Here is a 23693-nt window from a genome sequence, read left to right as displayed (position 1 = left end):
AGAAGGTAGTGTACATGCATGTGATATATATATACAATATAACGCCCTCTCTCAGCCTCTAGTAACGACCTGCTTTTTTGTTGGTTTCTCCTCCGCCTGCCCCCTCTGCCAGTTGTACGGATGTGACGGGTTCTCGTAAGGGTGGGCAGGCGCTAGTCGTTTTTCTCTGTTTTTTTTTTCAGTTTGTCTCCTCCGGTCGCGTGTGTGTGTCTCTCTCTCTCTCTCTCTCTGTGTGCGTGTGCGTGTGTGTGTGTCAATGGAAAAGGCGGCGAAATCAAAGAGCCAACACATAAATATATAAACGGGGCGTGCCAAGCGGATGTGGTGGAGACCCCCCAGAAAAGATCGAGAAGGGGTGGGGGTGGGGGTGGGGAGTCAGAGAGACGAAGGACGGAAAAAAAAAGGGGAGAGAGTGATGATGCATAAATGAATCAACGAAGAGAATAAAAATGCGACTTAACAGGAAACATATATAACGAAACGAGCGAAGCCAAATGTGTGCACACACACACACACAAGCGGAGGAAGTGTGGTAGGTGTGGGTGTGTATGGGGCTGCGCGCTTGAAGGTGGCGGCTTGCGCCTCCACCACTGAGGCGGGTTGAATACCTCTGCAGTAGTACGTATGGGAAGACTTCCGGAGTACGCGTGCGTGTCTCCCTCGCGTTGTCGTTCGACGTCGAGCTTGCTTCCTGCCGTGCAAAAATAAGAAGAACGTCTGCGGCGACTTTCTGTGCCAGCTCCTTCACGATGAGGCACGCGCACACGCCGACTCACCAATGGCTCACAACGGTCTGCGAGAGAGAGAGAAAGAGAGAGCGCGCGCGATGCAGCAACGAAACGAAAGCCTGCTCCAAACGAGGAAGACGCGGAGGACAAATGCGCGGGAAACGACGAGGAGGGGAGGAAGACACGCGGACGGGGTGCAGTTCGCTGCTCTTGTATCGCGTTTGCCGCGAGTAAGGGCGTGTCATTATGTGTGTGTGTGTGTGTGTGTGTGTGTGTGTGTGTGTGGTGGTGGTGGTGGTAGTGGACCGCACAGGAGGTGGCACACCATCGCAGATAACACGATGGTATTCAATGCACGCAAGAGAAAAGGCGCAGAGATAGAGAGAGGGAAAGGGAGAAAGGGGTGGGATGCAGTGGAAACCTTAGAGGAAGCGAAACGGGCTCGCGCCACCGCCCTGCTGGCGCGAACAACTGGACAGCTACGCCGCCCATGTCCCTCACTCCCTGCTCGCGCGCAGTAAACACGGGTGTCCGTGACATGCCAGAAGGCAGAATTCTTGCCTCACAGGTCGGGCACTCAGAGACCACACAACAGAAGACGGGTGGACGCGCGCACAAGGGTGCGCGCCTATCTCTACCCCACCGACCCTAATGTTCACGGCGGCTGAGTGGACTGAGGAGGAGGCGCGGCTCCCTGTCATCATCGCATGCTTTTGCAGTCAGCCAGAGCGACCGTCCCGGTGAAGAAAGTACGCCTGACAAGGCACATCCTCCGCCCATTATGATGCGGTGGCGGCGGGAGACGCCGCGTAGCTCAACTCCCTCCTTCTCACTCCCTCTTCTCAGTACGAACGTTCTGCTACAATGCACGACCGTGTGGACCAACAGAAGCACCGAAGTAGAATAAAAACGAAAGGCGACGCACATCATGCGGGGGGGGGGCACGCACGCGCAGAGCACACGGAAGTGTGGAACAACACAGGAACACACGTCTCTGTCTGTGCTGAAGGTGTTGAGCTGAACACCAGAGACATCGCGCAAGAACAAAGAACGCTGCGCCGTCCTCGCGCTAATGTTGTCACACAACCGCCGACAACGATATCGGCGGCGTCGCCAGTGCCGCTTCGCCATCCGGAGAGATGCTCATTGCACATGCACCTCCTCTTCACGCAATCGCAGTACCTGCGTTGACAGCGGTGGCGGCCGCCGCAGCCTTTCCACCCTCGGCGCTCTGACGTTGCTTCAGAATGTTCTTGATGTAGTACTCGCCAGCCCTGTAGGAGCTGCGCACCATCGGGCCCGAGGCACAGTAGAGGAACCCCATGTCCATCGCTTCCTTCTCCCACATCTCGAACTCTTTCGGGTGGGCGTAGCGGGACACCTTCAGACGGGTGTGTGAGGGTTGCAGGTACTGGCCAAGGGTCACCGCCGACACACCAGCCGTGCGCAGATCGCGCAGCGTCTGCCGCACTTCCGCTTCTTCCTCGCCGAGGCCCAGCATGATACTGCTCTTTGTGAGCATGTTGCCATTGGTCCACTTCGTAACGTGCTCGAGCGTTTGCAGCGACTGCCTGTACGAGGCTCGCCGGTCACGCACGCGCGGCGTAATGCGCTCCACGCACTCGATGTTGTGCGCGTACACACTCAGCGGGGTAACCGCCAACTGCTCCACCAGCTTCAGATCACCGTGGAAGTCGCCGACGAGAGCCTCCAGCATCAGCTCCGGATTCTTCTTCTTAATGGTATGGATGCAGCAGCACACATGCGAGGCACCGCCGTCTGGCAAGTCGTCACGGTCAACCATCGTCATTACGATGTAGTCCACGCCCATCTCGTGCACCGCGGCCGCGACCTTCTCTGGCTCCTCCGGGTCCAACGGAGGCGGGCGGCGGCTTGTCAGCACCGAGCAAAACCGGCACCCGCGGGTGCAGTGCGAGCCCATCACCATGATGGTGGCCGTCGCCGTGCCCTCCTCGTCGCTGCCGCCCCAGCACTCACCAATATTGGGGCATTTGGCCTCCTCGCACACGGTCGACAGATTCTTCTCGCGCATGCTGCGGCGGATGCGGTTGAATCGCGGACGGTGCGTCATGCCCTTTGGCACCTTTAGCTTTATCCACGGCGGGAGTGGCTCACTTCCCCGCTTGATAGGACCAATCGACGCCGCCGACGGCGCGACACCCTCGGGCAGCTCCACAAAACTCTCCAAGTTGTTCATGCCCGTCTTGTCCGACTGAAGCTTCTTGCGAAAGCGCTCCAGAAAGATCTGCTTGTATTGCGAGTTTTTCTTGTCCACATCTGCCACGAGGCTGACTGTCGATTCTGAGGAACCCGCGATATCGGCGGCGGCAGCAGCAGCAACCGGCGAGACGCGGCTCGGCACAGCCGTCGGGCACATCAGAGCAGAGCAGCAGCGCAGCATTGTATTTTTTCGTGCTCTCCTGTTGTTGCTTTAGTCTCGGGCACGTGCCCCGACTTCTCTCTTTCTGTGTTGGTCGTGGTATAGTTTGACGTGCCTTTCTCGTTTCTGGGGAGAATGAGACACCCACGAACAAAAAAAAACGTGGGTGAGTAGGGGAAGGGAAAGGAGGGAGGTCGCGTGGGTGAGCTGCTCAGAGAGCAGACACACGCAAGGAAAGACGACGATATGAAGTGCACCGCGGATGAGGGACGGACGCCTTGCTCCTGCACCTCCGCGTGTGTGTGTGTGTGTGTGTCTTGCGTCTACCTCTCTCCTTCGCTTGTTAGGGATCCAGTCAGGGAAGGAAGAAACAACAGTCGACGCTGACGTTCACGAGTGAGCGCCGGCGATGGAAAACGCTGACAAAAAAAAAGGAGAAGCGGTGTCAATGGCAACGGTTGTGCCAGCAGGTGAACCAAATGCCCTTATTCGTTGTGGGTGTGGGTGTGGGTGTGGGTGTGTCACGGCGCACACCGGCGTGGTAGTGGGCGCTTGGACTCCAGATCGTCCCTGGTTTACGCACAAGAGCGGAGCAAGAAGAGGAACACGTGATTGGTGCTTTTGCGTCGGCCAAGATGGAGGGAGAACAAGGCGCACGTGTCATTTGACAACGTGAGCGGGGGCGGCAGAGAGTATCAGTGGAGAGCAGAAGCAGACGAGACGCAAGAGGAGGAGAAACAACGCGCGCGTGATGTAATACAGCACGAGAGAGAGGCGTTCCACCACAAAAAAAAATGGTGCTAGGCGTCTCCTTCGTATTATTCTGGACTGTGTGCCCTTGGGAAGCGAGCAGGGGGGAGAGGATAGATGCAGCAATGAAGATTCAGCTGCGCTGCCAGCGAACACACAACTCAAGAACAGTAAAGAAAAGTGTATCTCTTGCCGTTTGCGGTGCAGCACGCGTGTCGTCCGTGCTCACGCCGTGAGAGGCGATGCCGCGGGTGTCAGCAGAAGAGCAAGAGAAATGGGTGCAAGGGAAGGGAGGCGCAGCGACAAGTAAAACTGAGGGGGCGAGTGGCCAGAGATGGAAAGACAGAGACAATACGTAAGGCGCGGGGGTTTCATTTTAGGCGCGCGCGTGTGCCCCGCCATGCAAGCTAGTCCCTAACGATGGATATGTGCACGCGTGCCCCCTCACAATGGCTGGATGTTGCACTCACTCGCAGGCGGTGAAGGGTTGTCGAGTGAAAGGTGCCTTGGCGCGCCTCCGCCGTACTCGCGACGTTAGTAGCGCAAACACATGCTTTCGCCCTAAGCCCCCAGCTCTCTCTACTCCGCAACACATATCCACGCAGCCACTGAGACTTCTTCGTCTCACATGGATCACCGTCGCCCTTCGCTCCGCCTGTGCGCAGAGCGAAAAGACGCCACCAGCTACTTGTGTTTGGTTTGGTTTTGTTGTTGCTGCTGTTGGGTGTGCTGCCCGTTTCTTGTGCGCGTGCGTCCGGTGCCTCCCGTGCGATCAACAGTCCATCTCGTCACCAAGACGGAAGAAGGGGAAAAACGACGCCGTAGGGAAACATCATATACACGCGCGTACACATGTATGTGTACGTGTATGTGCGCACGCATGCTTTAATGTACATACATCTCCATCTCTCTCGCTCTCGCTCCCTCCGTCTTTCACATGCGAACACACGAGGAGGGCACTAACGCCGGTAGCGCCACCACCCACCAACACCCTCGCTTGACTGCGCGCCAGCTGCACATATACACACACGGAAGCGTGAAACGGACATTGAGAGAGAGCACGTGGTCATTCACTTTTTTTTTGGGGGGAGGGGGTCCGATGTGTGGAGAAAGAACAAAAGAAAGGGATAGACGACTGCGGATGAAGGAAAGAGCAACGAAGCGACGGCGTCCTTGACGATCATCACCCGTCGGTCGGCAGCCGCCACCATCCCCCCTCTTCGCTTCCTTGTCTCCCTCGCTGGATTACTTCTCCGGTGATGCGCAAGCGACGTGACTCACGTTGGCGGTGCCACCACCGCTATCACGTGTGAAGCATTGTGCATGGAGACCACCCGTCTTGAGAACCGTCACTCCTTGCAGGACAAAAGAAAAACGCCGTTGATCAGGCGCCTGCACCAAGAAGGGGACAGGCGAGTATCACAGCAACTTCAGCAGCGCGTCATCGGCCGTGGCCATAGGTCTCGGGTGGCCACATTGCACCACGATGGCTCAGACGGGTGACACCACACGAACAGACTTGACATCTTTGATACCCTGCTTCGCCAAGTTTGCGCGCAGCAGCGAGTCCAAGGCAGCTCCGTCGCCGCTATCCTTTACAAGCAGGTCGTTCTTGATCTCTTCCTTCGTCACCCGCCCGTTCGTGTGCACCACCTCCACCCGCCGGCAGGACGTGTTCTCGCAGTTGCCGCGGCCGCCGCTCATGTGCCATATATTGCGCAGTGTCAGCTCGAACGTGTTGTCCAGTGGAATCTCGAAGGACGCGTCGGCAAAGAAGTCGGCAAAGCGGGCCTGCGTGATGTGCGCTGTTGGCGTGCGGGCATCCCACTGGGCGGCGAAGGCGGCGCGCGCCGCGTCCGCGTTCACGGAGCCCGACTGCACTGCCGGCAGCTGTTCCACGTCAACCCACTCAACCAGCTTGTCAAGGCGGACAACACCCTCAGGGCTGAAGGAGCGTAACAGGCTGTAGACGCTCTCGACAAGGTCGGCACGGCGGCTGTTCATCTCTCCTCGAACGGCTTCGACGATCGCCATGTACGGCGCCGTGAGATGGCCTTCATGGTCAAAGTAGCGCAACAGCGCCACGCACTCAGCCGGAGCTGCGGTCACACCCGCCGCGGCGAAGCCTTCCTGCAGCTCGTCGGTGTTGACGTTGCCGTTGGGGTCAGTGCAGGCGTTGGCCAACGCCTTGCGGACGGAGCGGATTACATTGCCCGGAAAGGCGGAGACGACCGTGCACGTGCCGGCGGCGCCGTGCAGCGACTCCTGTGCCAGCTCTAACTGCCGGCGAAGGCGCAGCAGGACGCCGGTGGACTGCGACGACGGCTTTCCGCCCAGCACCGGCGGCACGTACGCCTTTGCCTCCTGCCTTCGCACGTCGGGATGGATGTAGGAGGACTGGAAAGTGCTATGGTGGCTGCTCTGCACGGCTTCCTGCCACGCAGGGTCAAGTTGAGGCTGGTGGCCTGGGTACGATCTCCCCGTGCGGTCCTCGATGACCATGAACGTCTGCTGAGAAAACTGTGTGCGATCGCACGCGGTGGCCTCGGGTGTGCGACTGGCGGTCGCGCAGCTGCTGCTGTCAGCGCCGGACGCGGAGGCGACGAAGCCAGGCGGCGCCGAGACGTTCTGCACCATCTCACGGTACGTGGTGCTCCACACCGGGCGTAGACTGGACGCGACAACTGCCTTGCCGTCGTAGTACCCCGCATCAAATCGCTCCTCACTCCAGTTGCCCAGCAGCGTACCGGTGCCGTAGCCGCCCGTCCTGAGATGTGTCCCAGGCAGGTAGCCGCGGTTCTTGGGCTGGTTCTGCGCCATGGTCAAGCGCTCGCTGAGCCGCTCCTTCTTGTATTCCCCACCGATCATTGCGAAGACGGCCGCACGGCTGTGCAATGTTTGCTTTTTTTTCGTTGTTGTTTACAGTGTGTGTCGATTGTGGCGTACGTGCAGTGGAGGAGGGGAAGGTGCGGCGCAGGCAGTGGATGGAGGCACTGACCCGTTACTCTGCTGTTCTCTTCGCTTAACCGATTCGTGCGACGGTGGTGACAGTTGCTGGAGAACGATGATACCAGCGTGGAGCGAGGAGAGGGTCGACAAGAGCAGTGGGCTTCGTGAGATGAGCAATGCGATCTAGCAATGGTGACTCTTCCTCAAAGAGAGGAAGGGAAGTGCAGCGAACCAACTAACAGTTCGACCCGTCTCTGCGATGCTTGGGTGTTTGTTGCAGTCCACGTGTGAGCGTGCAGAGTGTGCAAAGGCCAGTACATGTCAGACGTAAAAGCAAGGGCGCAGAGAGCAAGAGTTGATTTGAGCCTCACAACGACGAGAAAAAAGACGGTGATCACACACATTCAGCAGAGCAGAGGAAGACACGGGGACTGCATGGCGTCGCGGACATGGTCGTCAGCAACACACGCAACCCACAAGATGGGTGAGATGAAGCGCGAGCAAGCAGATGTGCTTGGATCATGTCAACCACTCGCTTCCCCTCCGTTGAGCGCGAGGGGGAAGGGGAGGGGCCATCCGGCGGCCTTGCGTTTTTACGTTGCCTCCATCCGCCACGCATCATGTCACCCCCCCCGCGCACTCGGCGTACTCCGTGAGTAACAGAGTGCCACCGTTCCTTTTCGCGCGCCTGCGCGTGTGTTCTGCTTGCATCTTGAGTGCCAATGGATACAAACACCCGCATGCGCCACACACAGATAACACACACACACACACCACACATCCACGTGCGTACCTCCCCCCCCCGCGTATGTAAACGGAGCACGGAAGAAAAAAAAAACATAACGAGAGAACGGGGAACCAACGAACAAACGAAAGGGGGCGGTGTGGACTCTCTAAGTTACATCGGAACCGCTCATGCACCGCACACACAGAGGGGAGGGGAGAGAGTTGAGGCGTGGTCGAGCACACGTGCGCCCCCATGCAACCAAACACATGAGCGCACTTGCTCACCATTGGCAGACACCGGGAGGGGGGCACTATCGGTGCTGGCACCAAGCAGCAGCAAGCTGCACGGCCGTCTCCCACAGATCCGCACTCGACAGCGTTGAACGAGAACGTGAAGAGAAAAGGGAAGATGTTCGTTTCTCGGTGCTTCTGTGCGCCTCGGCAAGAAGAGGAGGCGGGGGGAGGGGGCGTCGACAGCGGTGAAGATTACGCCGAAGCAATCATGGAATGGCCGCTGGTCACTAGCGACCACGCTAGTCTACGCCAGGGGCAGCGCACTTGACATGAGCGCTGCGAGATAAAGAAGGAGACGAGAGACACTACGCATATGGCTTCGCGTTGGGCCGCTCCGACTCCTTGATGACCTCCTGCTTCACCTTCTCCTCAATCACTGCCCAGTCAACCTTCACTTTGCCGGAGAGGTCTTTGAACGGGGCGAGCATTTCCTTTTGGGAGACCTCCTGCAGGTAGCGCTCCCTGCGGCCCAGCACCGTGTCCAGATGCGTCTTGCGCTCCTTTGCGATCTCCAGTGCCCGCTCCCACTTGAACAGACGTGTGTTCATGTCAATACAGCGGTAGACGAGCCCGGCTTGCAGCAAGATGCGCTCCGCCTCGGCGGGGCGGTGCTGGAAAAGTGCAAGCTCCGCCTGCCGCGCCTCCGGCGTCGGGATGCCCTTGATGTAGTGAATGTACCGCACCTTGGCCAGGTCGCTGAGAGCGCCGTAGCCGATCTCGGCCACGTTCAGCTCGCCGGCTCGCAGTGCCAGAGCGGTCAGCACCGCCCACAACAACGGGTCCTTCAGGAAACGTGCCAGTCGTGTGGCGCCGTCCCAGTTGTTCTTCTGCGTGACAAGCTGGAAGATCATCACGGTGTACGGCGAGACAGGCAGCGTCAGCAACGCACCATCGCCACCGCGCCGCACCAGGACGCGGGTGTGGTGAAAGTGTGTGATGCGGTCGTTCCGCGTGAACTCGGTGTGGCCGCCGTCGCGCACGGTCTTGGTGAGCGACAGCAAATCGCGATCGGTGAAGATGGTGGAAGGGTAGTACCACGTTGCAAGGTGACCGTCTGCGATGGCGACGAGGGTTTCGTGGGAGTCGTGCCATGCCACGCTGGTCGTCATCGTCGACAGCTTATGAAAGCCGAGTTGGGTGTGCACGGGGCCAAAGTACAAGTCGTTGTTGCGGTCAATGAAGGCGATCTTGCGGTCGTGCAGGGAGCCGGACTGGGAGAGGTGAACGGAGACGATGTCGAGGTGATGGGCCACGGAGGCGGCGTCGAAGGGCTTGCCGCTGCTCACATCGAAGAAGAGGATGCGCTTAGCGTCGGCCGGGTTACGCATTGCCACGGTTTCTGGGGACAGCGAAAGCAGGTTTGTTGTCATGATCTCCGGCTTCAGTGTGACCTGCAGGCGCAGCACGCTGATCTGGCGGCCCTCGTACGAGTACACCTGCAGCCCCTGGCTGCAGTCGGCCAGCAGGAACTGGCGCGGCCCGAGAATGATGGAGATGACGGGGTCGCGCAGGTCGAACTGCACTGGCGCGTTCAAGCGGTCCATGGGGTAGCAGCAGCACTGCGTTGTCGTGCACACGACGAGGTAGCCGCAGCCCAGCTCTAGCTTGATCACCTTGTCCGCCAGCTCGATTTCCTGAACCGTGTCTTTGACCACGTCTTGCACGGTAAGCCGGCGGCTATCAAGGAGGGTGACGGTGTAGGGCCCCCAACTCACCTTGCGGTCCACGATCTGCGCAATGCTAAGGGCGCCAGTGCCGTTGCCGAGGATCATCTGCGTACCATCTGGCATCCAGTCCAGCGCCATCGCGCTGCCCTCGGTGGTGCGCTCGTAGGAGTGGCTCCAGCCGGTCTTGTCGCACACACGCACGTTCATGAAGGAGCCGACGGCGAAGCTCTCACCATCCGCGGCGAAGCGCACGGACGTAATGGGGTGCTCGCCAGCGGCAGCGACGAAGATGCTGCAGCCATAGGGATCCCACACCTTGTAGACGCCGTCCTCGCCGCCCGTCACGATCATGCCGCTCATGCGCGACCAGTCCGCGCACAGCACAACGCCTTTGTGCGCCTTCCACTTGATCTGCTTCTTCATGGCAGGGTTCAGCGGCTTGATGACGACGTCGCTGCCTACGGCGTACAGCACGCAGTCACCGCCCAGCTCGGTCGCCTCCGTACCCCAGCAGAGCGCGTTGATGCACCGACCGGCGTTGGCGAGAGTCGTGCGAGGGATTCCGGCCTGCGACCACACCTTCACGCACCCGTCCTCGCCAGCCGTGATGATGGAGGAGCCATCTGCGGCGTAGACAGCGGCCGTAATGCTGCCAGCGTGCGCCTCGATAGTCCGCTCCACTCGCCCGCTCGCCGTGTTCACGAAGGAAAAGCTACCATCGGCACACGCGACAAGGCAGTTGTCACGCCCCTCACGCGTCTCCGCTGCCGCTCCACGGGCCAGACGCGCACCGCGCCCTACCGTCGGCACCCATGTCACGAAAGTCACGCAGCTGTCAAACTCCTTCACCACCCCTAGCGCCTCTCCGTTGGCGTTCCATCGGCGAACAGTGAAGTCGTCACTACCGCTGATGATGTCGCCGTTTAGCGAGACGGCGACAGTCGTGCACGCCTCCCCGTGGCGTTCCTTCGCAGACGTGATGTTCAGCCGCATCTCGTCTCTCCGAGGTGTGCGCGTCCAACGGGAGGGAGGGCGGCTCGGAACCGGCCTTCCGATATGATTCCCGTCACGTGGCGAGCGGGAGCGAAGCAAGCAGAAATACAGAAATAACGACAAGAGAACGCCTCTGGAGACACGCCCCCTCCTCCGCTGTGGGTGTGCGTGTGTGTGTGTGTGTGTGTGGCCGTACGTTCGTTGGTTTTATCCGTGCGTTCTTGTGGACACGGCCTCTATTTTGAAGAGCCTCTTGAGAAGGCGGAGGGAGGGTTGTGGGGATGCTTCAGGTTCGACTACTCGGCGGATGCACTTCTCCTTTGTCCTTGTGAGACATGCCCAAGGTCAGCAGCGTGACGCACGGAGGGGAGGGGGTAAGGGAGGAGAGAGGGATGGTATGAGAAAGGGTAGCATGCGCGAGTGCATCGAGAACGGCCGCGTGCGGGCAAATCAGAGAGAGGGATCAGAAGACGAGAAAGGGCATACAATTCTAGTCAGCGCCACCCCCGGCCCACTTCGTGCCCTCATCACTGGCATCGACTTGCTTCATGCCGCCCCACTAGTAGATTCGCTTGCCCCACATGCCCAACGCGGGCGAACGCAAACAAATAGCAGTGCTACCATGTGCTGCTGCCTCCGCTGTCATCCTAGCAGCCGCCCTAGCCGGTTACACGACCGGCAAGCACATGCAGTGACCCTGCACATGCTGCTTGCTGAGCTGAATCCATGTTTTTTGCCGTTGTTCGTACCCTTCTCTCGTATTGTGCGTGTTTGGAGCGCGCCGCCTTCATCCCACTATGTACGGCACATTAGCCTACAGATCTGTGCGAAGGGGAGGGGGGAGGGGGGAGGGGGGCCGGGCACGCTTATCTACATCGGAAAACATAAAGGCGCTCCTCCTGTAACATGATGCACACCCTTCCCACGTCTCCCTCGCTCACCCTCCCCAGCGAGTCGCTCGCTTCCATGTCGTCCTCCGTTGCTTGGCTGCACACAGACGCGCACAGGTAAGCCTCGTTCGTTGGGTGCAACGGCGAGCCCCGCCACGCGTTTGGGGAGGAAGAAAAAAGCATAACGCATGCGCACATACATCAACATAACTGACATCACGATACACACCTACACACACATATGCAATACGACCAGGCCGCCATGCACAACCCTCACCTGCGAAACTGTCCACGAGCGGTGCAACAACAACAACAACAAAAAAAAAACGCGATGGAGAAACTAGGAAGAGAAGCAAGCACTGGGGCGACTGAAGACGCGCACGCACACACGCGCACGGGGTAAAAGGCGGGAAGGCATAAAAGTCCTAATACACGCACAACGAAGACGCGTGCACTACACGCATACGCCGCAAGACCGAGAAAGAGCAAACTCCCATGTACAAGGGGGGGGGGAGGGGAGGGGAGGGTAAGACTCTGCGAGAACGGTAAGGAGGGAGGGAGGGGGCGCACACGCGACAACGAGCGGCGAGGCAAGAGAACAACAACAGAAAAAAAAAATATGCATATATATATATATACACTGTGCTCGCTGGAGAGAGACGTCGGCAAACGACAGTCGCCCAACCGCCGCTTCCGCGCTACAGCTCTTCGAGCGTATATAGGAAGTTGCGGGTGTTGCCGCCGCCGCCCTGCTCACACACGCCGCGCAGCTGGTTGCCTTGGATCATTCCTAAGAACACGTAGATGATCTGCTCGCCATTGGCGGCGTCTAGCACGACGCCCCACTCCATCGGGTACTCACGCTCGCCTGGCGGCTTGATGTCGCCTTCGATGCGCGCCTCCTGTGCACCGAAGCGGCTCGAGTCCCGCAGCAGTTGCAGGTTACCCTCGATGGTGCCCTTTGCAAAGTCCGCCTCGAGGTAGAGGTTCCAGAGTGGGTTCTCGTCGAATGGGGTCGGGTCGCCGGTGCCGTCGTTGCTGACGCGAATCACGCGCATCATGTTCTCCGCGGCGGCGGCGGCAGCGGCGTTGTCTGCCGCGGCCGCCCCGGAGGCGGTATCGCCATGTATGGCCTCCTGCGACGCGACAGGGCCACTGTTCACCTTCTTGTAGTCTACCACCTGGCGGAACACGTAGTCGAGCAGCGCGCGCGGGTCGCGGTTGCGTGGGCTGCGCAGTTTCTTCGTCACGCCCATCACCTCCGCCGCCTGCAAGATGTAGTACTCCACGTCGTCCGCCTTGCATTTGTTCGTGAGCTGGCTGAGTCGGACCCGCTCCGGCGCGAACTCCTCATCCAGATCAAAGAGGTCCAGTCCAGGCGGGGGCGGGTCGCGGTGAATCGCCTCGAAAACGGCAGGCTTCACCGGCGGCAGCGGCGTCTGGAACTCCGGCGGGATCAGTGTCAGCGGCTCTACCTTCACGGACAGCTTCGAGTAGGTGTCCACCACATCTGGTATTTTGTCCGTGTCGATCTTGAACAAATCTAGCTGGAACAGCTGCGTAAAATCACGCGGTAGCTCCTCGTGCTGCTCTACAGCGACGCGCAACCGCTCGGAGAGGGAGGCGGTATCAGGAAGGTGATGGTAGTCCGTAATATCCGGCTCGTCGGCATCGATCTGGTTCAGCTTCAGCTTGTGGTCAAGGTAGTCGAAGAGGATGGAGGCGAGTGTGCTGTTCTCCTCTTTCTCAATCCACGCGTCATCGAAGAGCTGCGCCGACCCGATTATCAGCAGCTTGCCCTGCTTGCGACGGCCAAGGTGCTCCACCACCTTTGGGCACTCCCACGCCGCCGCGATCGGGCGGTTCAGCGGGTACGCCATGAAACCACTGCTGAGAAGCGGGATGGCAGGCCGTTGCACGTTGAAGGTGAGGCCGTATGGATACACGAAGACCAGACTTGTGGCTTCCTGTTCGGCCTCGTCGACAGCCATGGCCGCAGCGCTTCCCGCGGCCGCGCTCTGCGCGAGTAGCGCCGCGTTTGTCGCCTGCCCAGCACCGACCGTGCGGTTGAGCGTCATGAGCGTGGAGCCGATGCCCATGGTGGAGGTGACCCCCTTCGCCCCCACGCTGCCCGCCCCGACACCGAAGCCGCTGCTCGGCGACCCGCCCACGGCGCCGAACACTTTCTTGCCAGCGGCCTTGTTGATGGCGCGGTTTGTGATGCCGTTGGTCACGCACACCTCCTTGGGATGCAGGTAGCGGTGCAGAACTGTGCGCACGACGCAATCCTCGTTGATGGTAATCCCTGTCCAGTCGTCGAGGGCCTTATTGAGGTACGAGTACTGCCCCCCGTGGCCGTCACCTAGGAGGATCATGGCAGAGCCGCCACCTTCCACGTACTGCCGAATCACCGCGATGTCCTCCTCCGAGAAGGGCGTCTGCGGCGCAGGGAAGAGGACGATGTCGCTGGCGCTCAAGCGGTCCAGCGTGATGTCCTCCTTGTTCATTTCGACCGTGCCGCCCTGCCGCAGCTTCCGCGCGAGGTGCCGGTACCCTTTGTTGGGGTGGTACGGCTCCTGGCGGCACACGTTAAAGCACACCTTTGTCTGCTGCGTTTGCGGCGGCGCGGCGGCGGCGGCTTCGCTCTCTACACCGGCCGTCGGTGCCGGCCACATCTCCTTTACCCTGCCACGGTATGGTGAAGTCACCTCCGTCATGGTAGGGCTGCGGCAGGGCACGTTTACTTGTATGTGGGGAAGGGGTGCTTGGAAGGGCAAGAGAGCAGAGATCACCCGCAGAGAGAGAGCGCGAGAAGGAACGCGAAACCTCTCCTCCTCACCGACACCACTGCGCCAGTCGACAAAACCACACGCCGTGACAGCGTCGGTGGAAGCGATAGAAGAGCGAGCGAGCGAGAGGGGAGAAACAGTAACGACGTCGTTTGCGCCGTGGCCTCAATCGCGGCTGTGTGGTTGCTGCGGCGGCTGTTGGGGGAGTGCGCAGCCAGTGCTGGTCGCCCCGCGTAGCTCTTTTTTGTGAGAGGGTTCTTACTTCTCTAAGTAACACAACCTGTTCACGTCGAGTGCAGAAAGGCAATACACAAGTGCGAAGAGAAAACATCGCAGACACACGCGGTTCAGCACACCAACGCGCATACCGCATGTGCGCCGCGCGCGTGTGTGCAAGTGAAATGGGGGTTGTGGAGAATGGAGAAACGCATAGAGAAGACGCAGCAGAGGAAGATGGGAGAGTGGTGATGGTGTTGGTGGGGAGAACGACCGTGTGCGTGGGTCTGCTTCAACCGATCCACATGCAAAACCAGCAGCATCACTTTCCTTCGTGACAATCCAGTGCGTATTGCATGGGCGTCTCGCAGCAGGATAGAGGGAGGGAGGGAAGACGGGGATGCGGCAGCGAGTGAGCGGCGTCCCGCTTCTTTTTGCATGGTGTTCTTCTATCCGCGTACTCACCGAGTCGCATCATCGGTATTGTCCCTTAGAGTTTACCGTACCGGTGAGGGAGAGAAAAAAAAAAGATAGAGATGGAGCGGAAGAATACGCGAGAAAGAGAAAAGAGCAGCGAGGCGCAGCACGCGCACACCCTCGATGCAAGGATGGAGGCGAGCCACAAGTAAAGACACCTAATCGCAAGCCATGTCTGTCCGCTGCCCTCTCCGCCTCGTCTCTCTTACTCCTTCATACTCCCACCTATTCCCCTCTTGCATCTTCATGTCGCAAGGTTTACTCTGTTTTCATTTCGACGCGTATACGGTCTCCGCCATACAGCACGCCGCACCACTCCACCCTACCCCTCACAGTCAGCCACAGGCCCCCGTTCCGCGGGGTGCGAAGCAGCGCCAGAAGCGCGTTACAGCAATGCGCCGACACAGTCATCGGAGCACCGTCTCTGCCTCAAACTCTGCCCACCCCGCCCACCAAGCAGGTTGCCTCACAGTCGCTTCCCGTTATGCTGCTCCCCACATAGCGCACCACACTCGGGGTGGCACACAGGCGGCCCGCCAGCAGGGCAGTGAGGGCCGGGCGAGATACGCTCGAGTCACGCTGACACGCTGTCTACCATATGGATGGCACAGTCGTGTTCACAGTCGCAGATCGCTCCAGCGCAGCGTTATATACGACCGGGCCGCCGACGTCAGTGGCGCTACATTGCTTTGACCACCCGCACGTCGTAGGCTCTTGGCCCTCTACCAGCAGCAGAAATGCTTCGGCACTGGCGGGGGACAGGGGCGGGGGGCTACTCAGCTGCCCCACGCAGAGCGGGTGTGCTCGACCCTGAGATGCCACGCGCTGAGGGGTGTCCCCTGTCATCAGGGCGGCGTTCAAAGCAAACCGAAAAGGGAAAAAAAAAACAAATAGCGATCCAACAGAGAGACTTGGCCAGTGGCCTTGACTGAAAGGGGCATCGCTCTGCCACCAACCACAGGACACACGCACAAAAGCCGCTCGCCACCGCCATCATGCCCAAAGAGACGAGCAGTCCGACACTCGCCTATTGAACGGACCTACACAGCAGTGGCAGGGAATGAATCCAGCGGACAGAGATGCGACAGCGCCAAGGATTAAGAGCAATGAAGAACAGCGACGAAAACACAGACGCACACACACACACACGCACACAAGTGCTCCATGAAGGACGAGATAATCAGTGATAAGAGCCGCAGCGCCTGCTCGCCCCCCCCCTCCCTTCCCCTCGCTCTCTCTCATGCGCAGACGCACAGAGTCCCCTCCCCCCCAGCCGCGTGCGCTTTACCTCAGTCGCTCCTCATGGATGACCGTGGAAGAGAGCCACACAAGGAGAAGGGCAGGGGCGGGCGGAGGGCATGCACTCGACGAGGGAGAGGGGTAAGGGGCGCCTGCCGCATGCAAGCAACTACATGCGGTAGCAACGCAACTGGATGGAAAGCAAAAAAAGGAAAAAGTCGAATGGCCAAAGGAGAAACGGGGGGGGGGACTGCTGCTGCTCTCCGACAAGCAACACCAGCAAGCAAGAGAAGCGGAGCGACACACCGGCACACAACGGCAGCGAGAGAGAGTGAGACGACCCAGTCATCACGGAGCCCGTGTGGAACAGAACAACCAAGCGTTTAGAAGAAGCAGGGCAGGGGAGGCAGAGGAGAGCGTGCCCGCAACGGACACAATCCTCGGTGCTGTGGTGAGCTGCGCAACGGCGCTGTAAGGTGTTGCATGTGAACGTGCGTGTGCTTACTCCTTCCACACTGACTACTCCGTCCTCGCCGGGCGCTCGTGAGTCTTGGCGATCTCATGCCCCCCATAAGTCAGTTCGTACAAGGTCACGAGACCGAACATGATAAAAAGAACGCCGCCAACTATGTTCACCGTTTTCATGGACACGCGCTGCGCGATGAGGTTGCCGCACACAACGGCGCCGCCGGTGCAGAGGGCGTGGCCGAGAATACCGCCGACTGTCACGCCGTACGGGTTCTTCGCAGCCGCAAGCGCAATCGTAGCCAGCTGGCTGCGGTCTCCCCATTCGGCAACGAAGGTTAGCGTGAATGCCTCTACCATGACGGGGTTGAGCAGCTTGCGCCAGCGGCGAGCCGGTGCGCTTACGTAGGCCGACGACGCCATGCTACCCGTCTCAGCCGGATCGTTCGGATCGCGACGGCGCAACGCCGCAGCAGCCTCCGTCATCTCGTCCTCGCTCTCCTCGTCGTCAGCCTTCTTGCGGATCAGCTCGTCGTAAAGGATCTTGCAGCCAAACGCCATGAAGAGCACCACCGCCAACATCTGCGTCACCTGCACAGAGAGCAGGTTGGGCACCACGACGCCCATCAGCGCCGACAGTATCGTCATTGCAGCTAGGGCACCGAGAGCGCCAATGTATACCGTCAGCTTCGGGTGACGCATCGACATGAGACACGCTATGAAGAAGGTCTTGTCACCAATCTCACTCACAAGAATCATGGACAGCGACGACAGGAAGCCGTCCAGCAGGTTTGTGGACTTGCGGATTGTCATTGTCTGGCCTAGGAAAAGGGGCTGCAAGATGAAGAGAGGTATTAGCGTATGTCTCCAAGTGTTCTGCGTTGTGCTGCTGTTCGAGCGCCTGGTCCGAACACGCTTGCAACGGACGGGTGTCCTTTGGTTGTGCGGTGTGTCTGCTTCTGCGGCACGTACGGATACAGAAGAGAGTCCCAGCCAGAAGTCCCGTCTGTGTGTCACCGCCTTCAATTTGGGGCACGCTGTTGCAGTAAGGGTAGTGAAGGCTGATCGCTCCCTTGAAAGGGCGGCAGAGGAGACGGAGACAAGAGGGGTTAGGGAGCGGGCGCGCAGCCCGTGCTGGTGCTGGAGCCGGTGCTGCAGCGCTGACGGCGCGGCGTACTGCTGCTGCTCTGCTTCCGTTGCTGGCTAAGCACTAGAGTTTCACGCAAGGGCAGCATAGCATGCACGCGCACAAAGGAAAGTCAATACACGGACACACACGTCTAGCGTACCCAAATGTAGGTCCCCACGCGAAGGAGCGCGCTGGCGAGGAAGGTGTGCACACGCGCACGTGTGTTTTGTTGTTCAGGCCAGGGAAACATGGCAAGCAAGGTAAGAGAAGAGGATGGAAAGAGCATCCAAGAAGGGTGTGAGGCGTTGTGAAACGGCAAGGATGGAAAGGGGCAACGCACAAGCAGCCATCTTCAGTTGTCTGCGTCGGTGCGTACGGCATGCATACACGCGCACGCGCAGCCGAGATGGTGGGCAGCCGAGAAGCCAACACGCAGCAGAGGACGCGTGTGTTTGCGTGTGCGCATGCACAGCCAGATGGGCACCAGGCCCCAACTTCTCACGAGACACGAGTCACGTGAGAGACGATGACAGCCCAAGCGAATGCAGCAGATCGCCGCGCTCCTCGCCATTCCCTCACTCCCCCGCCCCCCACTCACACACATGTACACAGCCACCACACACCACCCTACCACCCCTGTGCTGCACATCTGCAGGCTGCCTCTCCTCGACGCTCTCTTGCCCCCTTCCCCCCTGACCATGCTTTCCTTCTTGCTGCTTCGTCTTGTGCTTGCTGCTCACTCGATCCTTGTCTGCTCCCTTCGCCAACAGCGAACAACAACAAAAAAGACGAAGGTGAAGCCCTCGCTTACAGAGAGCACAGGAGCAGCCCTCCCACTTTTCTCTTCTTCTCCCACACTCCCTCTTCCATTTTTTTTTCGGTTTGGCCACGTTAAACAAAAACATTGTCCGTCTCCACCACACCCCGCATCGCACACACACACACACACACACACCATCGGAAAGGCCACCCCCACCTATCCTTCGCATCAGAAGCGCGCGGTGCATGAACCATAATACAACTGCAAAGATAGAGAGAGGCGCAGGCATAGACACGGACACAGGAGGATAACACCAGACATGCAAGAACGCATCACTTGGCGGTAGAGAGACCCAGATGCTAGAGAGAACGACCACACGCGGTTGCGCACCGTCTGCCCATCAACAACGCTGAGGAAAAAGTATTCGCACGCGTGCAGAGAGAACGCAAGAGAGTAGGCGCCACACCGTCAACCAGAACATGAGCTTCGCCGTCCCCGACAGTCGCTCCCCACCATCTGCCCGCATCTCGCAACACTCTAGCACGCAAGAGAAAGGGGCTAACACACAGGCGGTCTTCTCCCTCCTGTCCCACATCACGCCGGCACAAACAAACACACGCGCACGCGAAAACGCCAAGAGTAGCCGATGGAAAACACAATCAAACAAAAGAGATGAGAAAGAGATGAGAACGAGATGAGAACGAGATGAGAAAGAGCTGAGAAGACATTTTCCACACCTTCGCGCGCACAAGTTAATAAACGTACACACGCAGACACAACCGCAGCTCACCTACCTCTGCTGCACCACAGCTACCTCCTGGTGGACCAGGACGTAGCCGTCCCTGCCGTCGAATCGGGCCGTGCGTCGTACGGACTCTTCTCGCCCTTCCTCGTCCCCTTCTCCGATACGCGCTGCGCGATCAGCGCCAGGCGGAGACGCGGGAGGACGGCATGCCTTGATCCGAGAGGGTTGCGCCCAGGGTCCTGCCCCAGGCCGGAAACGGTGGCATCCGCTGTGAGGATAACAGGTGGTGGTCAAGGTGCATGCCTGGTGAGCTCAAGCAGGAAGCTGGCCAGCTGCGGGCCAGGGCCCTCCGAGTCCCTGTGCCCGGGCCGCATGCCATGCTTCGCCCTCCGTCGCCTCAAGCCGCGGCATTCCACAAGATTCTGCAGCGGCTCGCCACATTCGAGCCGGGAGGACTCGATGGCGCGACTCGCCGTGTTCTCGGCGTGCTTCCCGCATCGGCGCCGCGCCAGCCCACACGGTCAGATGGAGGGCATGCCGCACATGCTTCGCACGCATGCATTGTGTGTGTGTGTGTGTGTGTGGCGGGGTGGGGGGCCATTTGCATGGATCCCTTCCCGCCTTCTCCGTCCATCACTCTTGCTCTGCCGGCCTCTGGATGCCTTGCGTGAATGCGACACACCATGCCACCTGTGCTTGAGAGCGCGTGCACACAGCGCTCACGTTTTCGGATCATGGGGCCTGCTTTAGGACGGCGTTGCTGTCTCGGGGGCTCGCTGTCTTCATCCTCCATTTCCGTCCATTTCACCGGGGCGCGTCTGCGGGGCTTGCCCGCACGCGCCACGACAGGCGCAACGCGGCCATGAGTCTGTGGCGGCAGGGGACACACCATCCTCTACCGAATACGCACGCCCCCCACAGGAGTCGGTGTGACCAGCCGAAGGGGCCCGTGCATAGGCATGCGCCCGCGCACAGAGAGCCCGTGGTCTGGCCCTCTGAGAGGGCAGAGAGGGTGTGCAGCCATGAACACCTGACAAGTGAGGAGCCCACGCAGCGCGAGCGCGGTGTGCACAATCAGGCCGCTGTGGACAAGATTATGGCGTGCAAGAAGTTGCGCTTTGAGCCGTGAGCGATCTACGGGTTACACGCGGCATATAGAGCACAACGCCGAGCCGGACGCCCTCGCAGCAGGCGCAGGCAGGAGGGCAGCGGCGCCGGCGGGGGCGAGGGCACAACAACGCGAGCGCAGCAGTGGGCAGTACGCCATTAGCACTGCACGCTGTCGATGCTCGTCACACGTGGCTGCAGGCATCCAAAGTGCGGACAGGTGCCCGCACGCGCCTAGGCAAGGACGTCCTCTTGTTGTCTCGCAACTCGGAGAAGAGACAACCCCGGAAAAAAGAGTCGCTTGCCGGGGAGCCGAATGGGGAAGAAGGGTGTGTGCTAACAACAGTCCTTGGACGAGGCGTCGTCTTTGCCGAGTCACCGACTCACCCCAGCCCGTGAGCCTTCCTCTCAACACCCCGCCCCACCCCTCATCCCGCCAACCCCATCGGCAAGAAGTGCCTTCACGAGACCTCGGCCATCACAGTCGACGCATACGCGCAATGAAGCTAGTGCCTCACCAGTGCACACTGGCCGAAGACGCCAACAATGGCGCGCGGCCAGCACGCAGGTCGCGGGAAAGAGAAGAGGAGCCGAAGAAACGAGAGCGCGTCGAGCACGGAACAGGAGAGGTGAGGAGGAGGGAGAGAGGAAGAAGGGAAGAGAGGGGAAGAGAAGGAGAAGCGAAACGAAAACAAAGGGACGGCTGCAAAAGACAACATGCGCGGGGGTGAGGAGAGAACGGCTTCTTTCGCGAAAGAGGCGCCGCGAGAGAGGGAGGGAGAGAGGTGCAGAAATGCCGGCGTTGAATCGAGCGACAACAGAGAATACACGCACACAAGCACACTCGGAAATAGAGCAGCAAGCATCCGACAGGAAGTCGGAGGGGCAAGAACAGCCCTCTTGCACACACAGAGAGAGGGAGATGCAACAAATATAGCCTTTAAAGCGACAACGAAAAAAAAAGGCGGCCCGCTGGCAAGGGTGGCTGCGGTGCCTTTCTCCTCTCTTGCCGTCCCACTTCCGTCTGCGTCTGCGTCTGTGTGCGTGTGGCAGAGAGCGACGGGGGAGCGTCCAAGATGAAAGACATGGAGCCTACTTGTTCGCCTCCCCCACGGGCTCGGACGCAATGTTCTCTTGGTTAGGCCCCTGGTTAGTGGAAGCGCAGTTACCGTAGTCGTCGAGTGGGCCGCGGAACTCGACGTGGCGCTCGTGGCACTGGTTCTTGAAGCGGCACTTGTTCTTGAGATTCGACAAGCACGCATCGTAGGGATACTTCGCGTACGCGCAGCTCTCGTTGTAGTTGCAGTATCCGTACACACGAATGCACGGGTGCACTCGCTCGCCCTTGGCGTTCAACTCCACCGGGCCGGAACTGTCCTTTCCGCCGCCGTGCATGTTGCGCCGCTGGCCTTCGTGCTGGTTGATAGAGATGTTTCCTGCACGACCCGCCGTTATCGACTTCGAGTGGTGCTGCACCGGGTTGCGGTCGGCCGGCGCCGGCGGCGTCGGCTCCGCCTTCTGCAGCGTCACCAAGCGATCCACCAGCGTCTTGAGCGAGCGGTTCGGGATCAGCAGCGAGGTCAGCGGCTTCTCCGTCTGGTACGACGTCGGCGTGCCGCCAGCCTCTTTGCAGCCTTCGATATACGAGGAGATCGTCTCCCGCTCATACGTGAACCCGTCGCTGGCTACCACCGCGTCCTTGACACCAACGTAGCGGTCCACGATTTCCTTCACGTCCTGCACGCGCTTCTCCGCCTGTGCAGCGAGGTTCTCAATGTACAATTTCTCCTGGAGCGCCTCTTCGTAATGCACCCGTAGTGCATTCACGTCCATCGTCAGCGTGCGCAGTTCCTCCATCACCTGCACCATCTGCTGCTCGTACATAATCAGGCTGTCACGGAAAACCGGCACGCGCTTCTGTGTGCGGTTGTACACCACTTGCATGGGCTCGTTTGCGCTCATGGCAGGCGCCATTATGCCGTTGCAGTGGTAGGGGCCCGTCGCGGCGGCGTCGGCCTCGACGTTGGACTTCATCATCCGGCGACAGTCGGCGGCAGCGCAAGGTAAGAAGACGAAAAGGGGGCGACCTGGGGGGTAGAGGGATGAGAAGGAAGGCGAAGAGACGCGACAAGACGGCAGAAAGGAAATCAAATGGGGCTCAGCGCAGAAACGGACCGCAGCGATGCGAGGATGTGCAAGCGCAGGGCCGGGAGAACGAGAGAGGCAGAGAGAGCGGAGAAGAGGGGCAGGGGAAGGAGGAGGAAAGACAAAGGATAGGTTAGCACGTGGAGAGCAGGGTGGGGAAGAGGTTGTGCGTGGCGATCAACAAGTGCGCGTGCTCACCCGATTCCCTTGGCGTGGGACTCCTTCCTTATATATTTGTAGCTAGAGGGCAATCCTCCTGCGTTATCTGTGAAATCAAACTCGCCGCCAAAGATCCTTGGCTCGACGTCACCAACGTGCGTCTGAGTAAGGCCGGGCGTGTCTCTGTGTGTGTGTGTGTGTGTGTGTGTGATAGAGAAGAGTGGAGCGGGTGGGGCAAGGGCTTGAGTGTGTCTGTGTGCCGTTCTGTGCCTCTCTGTCTGTCTGTCTGTTTGTGTGTTTGCGTGTGTGTGTGTGTGTGTGTGTATGATGCAAAACGGGGAATCACTATGCTAGAGATGGTCCCCTAGCGCGCCCACTAAAGACAGGGTATACAAAGCCAAACCAAAATAGGAGATCACGCGTACTATCCCTACTACACAGCTGGCACACGCGCACAGATACCCACGCATGGGGAGGGGGGAGGGAGGTGAACGGGTGCAAGACAGTGAAGAGCAAAGAGAGAGTCGTGACGGCACAGACACCGGTAGGCGCAGAGGAAACGCACGAGCGCAGGCCACGGCACCCGATGCGGCGTCGCCCACTGCAAAAGCCACGCAAACACCAGGGGCGAGAGAGATGCAAAGAGAGGGTCCCATGCGGGGTAGTGAGTAATCCGTCGCTGCCCCCCCCTTCTGCACCGTGGATGCACACAGAGGCCAGCGTACTTCGCCTCAACGGCGCGCCACACAACCGCGCACACCTGTGGAGGTGAGCCATGCCCTTCGTGATACTCGTTGGTTACCTTTTTTTTTCGCGTGGCCTTCTCGTCTTCCGTTCCATGAACGGGAGAAAAACCAAAAGCGGGGCGGGGTCCGGGCGAGGCGGCCTGAAGTCCACCACGAGAGCACCCACAAAAAAAAGTGGAGACCGCCTCCCCTCCCCTCTCCTTCTCCACCGCCGCATCCAAAAAAAAAAGAAAAAAGAAGAGCAGCAGAGCCAGCAGATCAAGAGGAGCAGATGCGCTTTGTGTCCCTTCAGCGATTGGAACAGAAAGGAACAAAGGG

At 59.6% G+C, this 23693-nt stretch overlaps 6 protein-coding genes across 6 annotated transcripts; all 6 read right to left on the bottom strand.

Annotated features, from left to right (window-relative positions):
* Nucleotides 1–1893: 1893 nt before the first annotated feature.
* On the bottom strand, nt 1894–3126 carry LMJF_19_0350 (putative lipoic acid synthetase, mitochondrial precursor; the record flags this gene model as incomplete). The annotated part of the gene is made up of 1 exon (XM_001682560.1): nt 1894–3126. One exon carries the CDS (start codon nt 3124–3126, stop codon nt 1894–1896), a length of 1233 nt encoding a protein of 410 aa, XP_001682612.1.
* A 2244-nt stretch (nt 3127–5370) lies between these two features.
* LMJF_19_0340 (conserved hypothetical protein) lies at nt 5371–6747 on the bottom strand (the record flags this gene model as incomplete). The annotated part of the gene is made up of 1 exon (XM_001682559.1): nt 5371–6747. The coding sequence occupies one exon, from the start codon at nt 6745–6747 to the stop codon at nt 5371–5373; it is 1377 nt and encodes a 458-aa protein (XP_001682611.1).
* Nucleotides 6748–8153: 1406 nt separating this feature from the next.
* Nucleotides 8154–9938, bottom strand: LMJF_19_0330 (conserved hypothetical protein; the record flags this gene model as incomplete). Its single annotated transcript, XM_001682558.1, has 1 exon — nt 8154–9938. The coding sequence occupies one exon, from the start codon at nt 9936–9938 to the stop codon at nt 8154–8156; it is 1785 nt and encodes a 594-aa protein (XP_001682610.1).
* Nucleotides 9939–12096: 2158 nt separating this feature from the next.
* LMJF_19_0320 (putative intraflagellar transport protein component) lies at nt 12097–14115 on the bottom strand (the record flags this gene model as incomplete). The annotated part of the gene is made up of 1 exon (XM_001682557.1): nt 12097–14115. The coding sequence occupies one exon, from the start codon at nt 14113–14115 to the stop codon at nt 12097–12099; it is 2019 nt and encodes a 672-aa protein (XP_001682609.1).
* A 2523-nt stretch (nt 14116–16638) lies between these two features.
* LMJF_19_0310 (uncharacterized protein) lies at nt 16639–17397 on the bottom strand (the record flags this gene model as incomplete). Its single annotated transcript, XM_001682556.1, has 1 exon — nt 16639–17397. One exon carries the CDS (start codon nt 17395–17397, stop codon nt 16639–16641), a length of 759 nt encoding a protein of 252 aa, XP_001682608.1.
* A 4020-nt stretch (nt 17398–21417) lies between these two features.
* Nucleotides 21418–22362, bottom strand: LMJF_19_0300 (putative RNA binding protein; the record flags this gene model as incomplete). Its single annotated transcript, XM_001682555.1, has 1 exon — nt 21418–22362. The coding sequence occupies one exon, from the start codon at nt 22360–22362 to the stop codon at nt 21418–21420; it is 945 nt and encodes a 314-aa protein (XP_001682607.1).
* Between the last annotated feature and the right edge of the window lie 1331 nt (nt 22363–23693).

Source organism: Leishmania major, chromosome 19, assembly GCF_000002725.2.
Source record: "Leishmania major strain Friedlin complete genome, chromosome 19".
Taxonomy (NCBI): Eukaryota; Euglenozoa; class Kinetoplastea; order Trypanosomatida; family Trypanosomatidae; genus Leishmania; species Leishmania major.
This window is presented reverse-complemented; position numbering and strand designations above follow the sequence as displayed.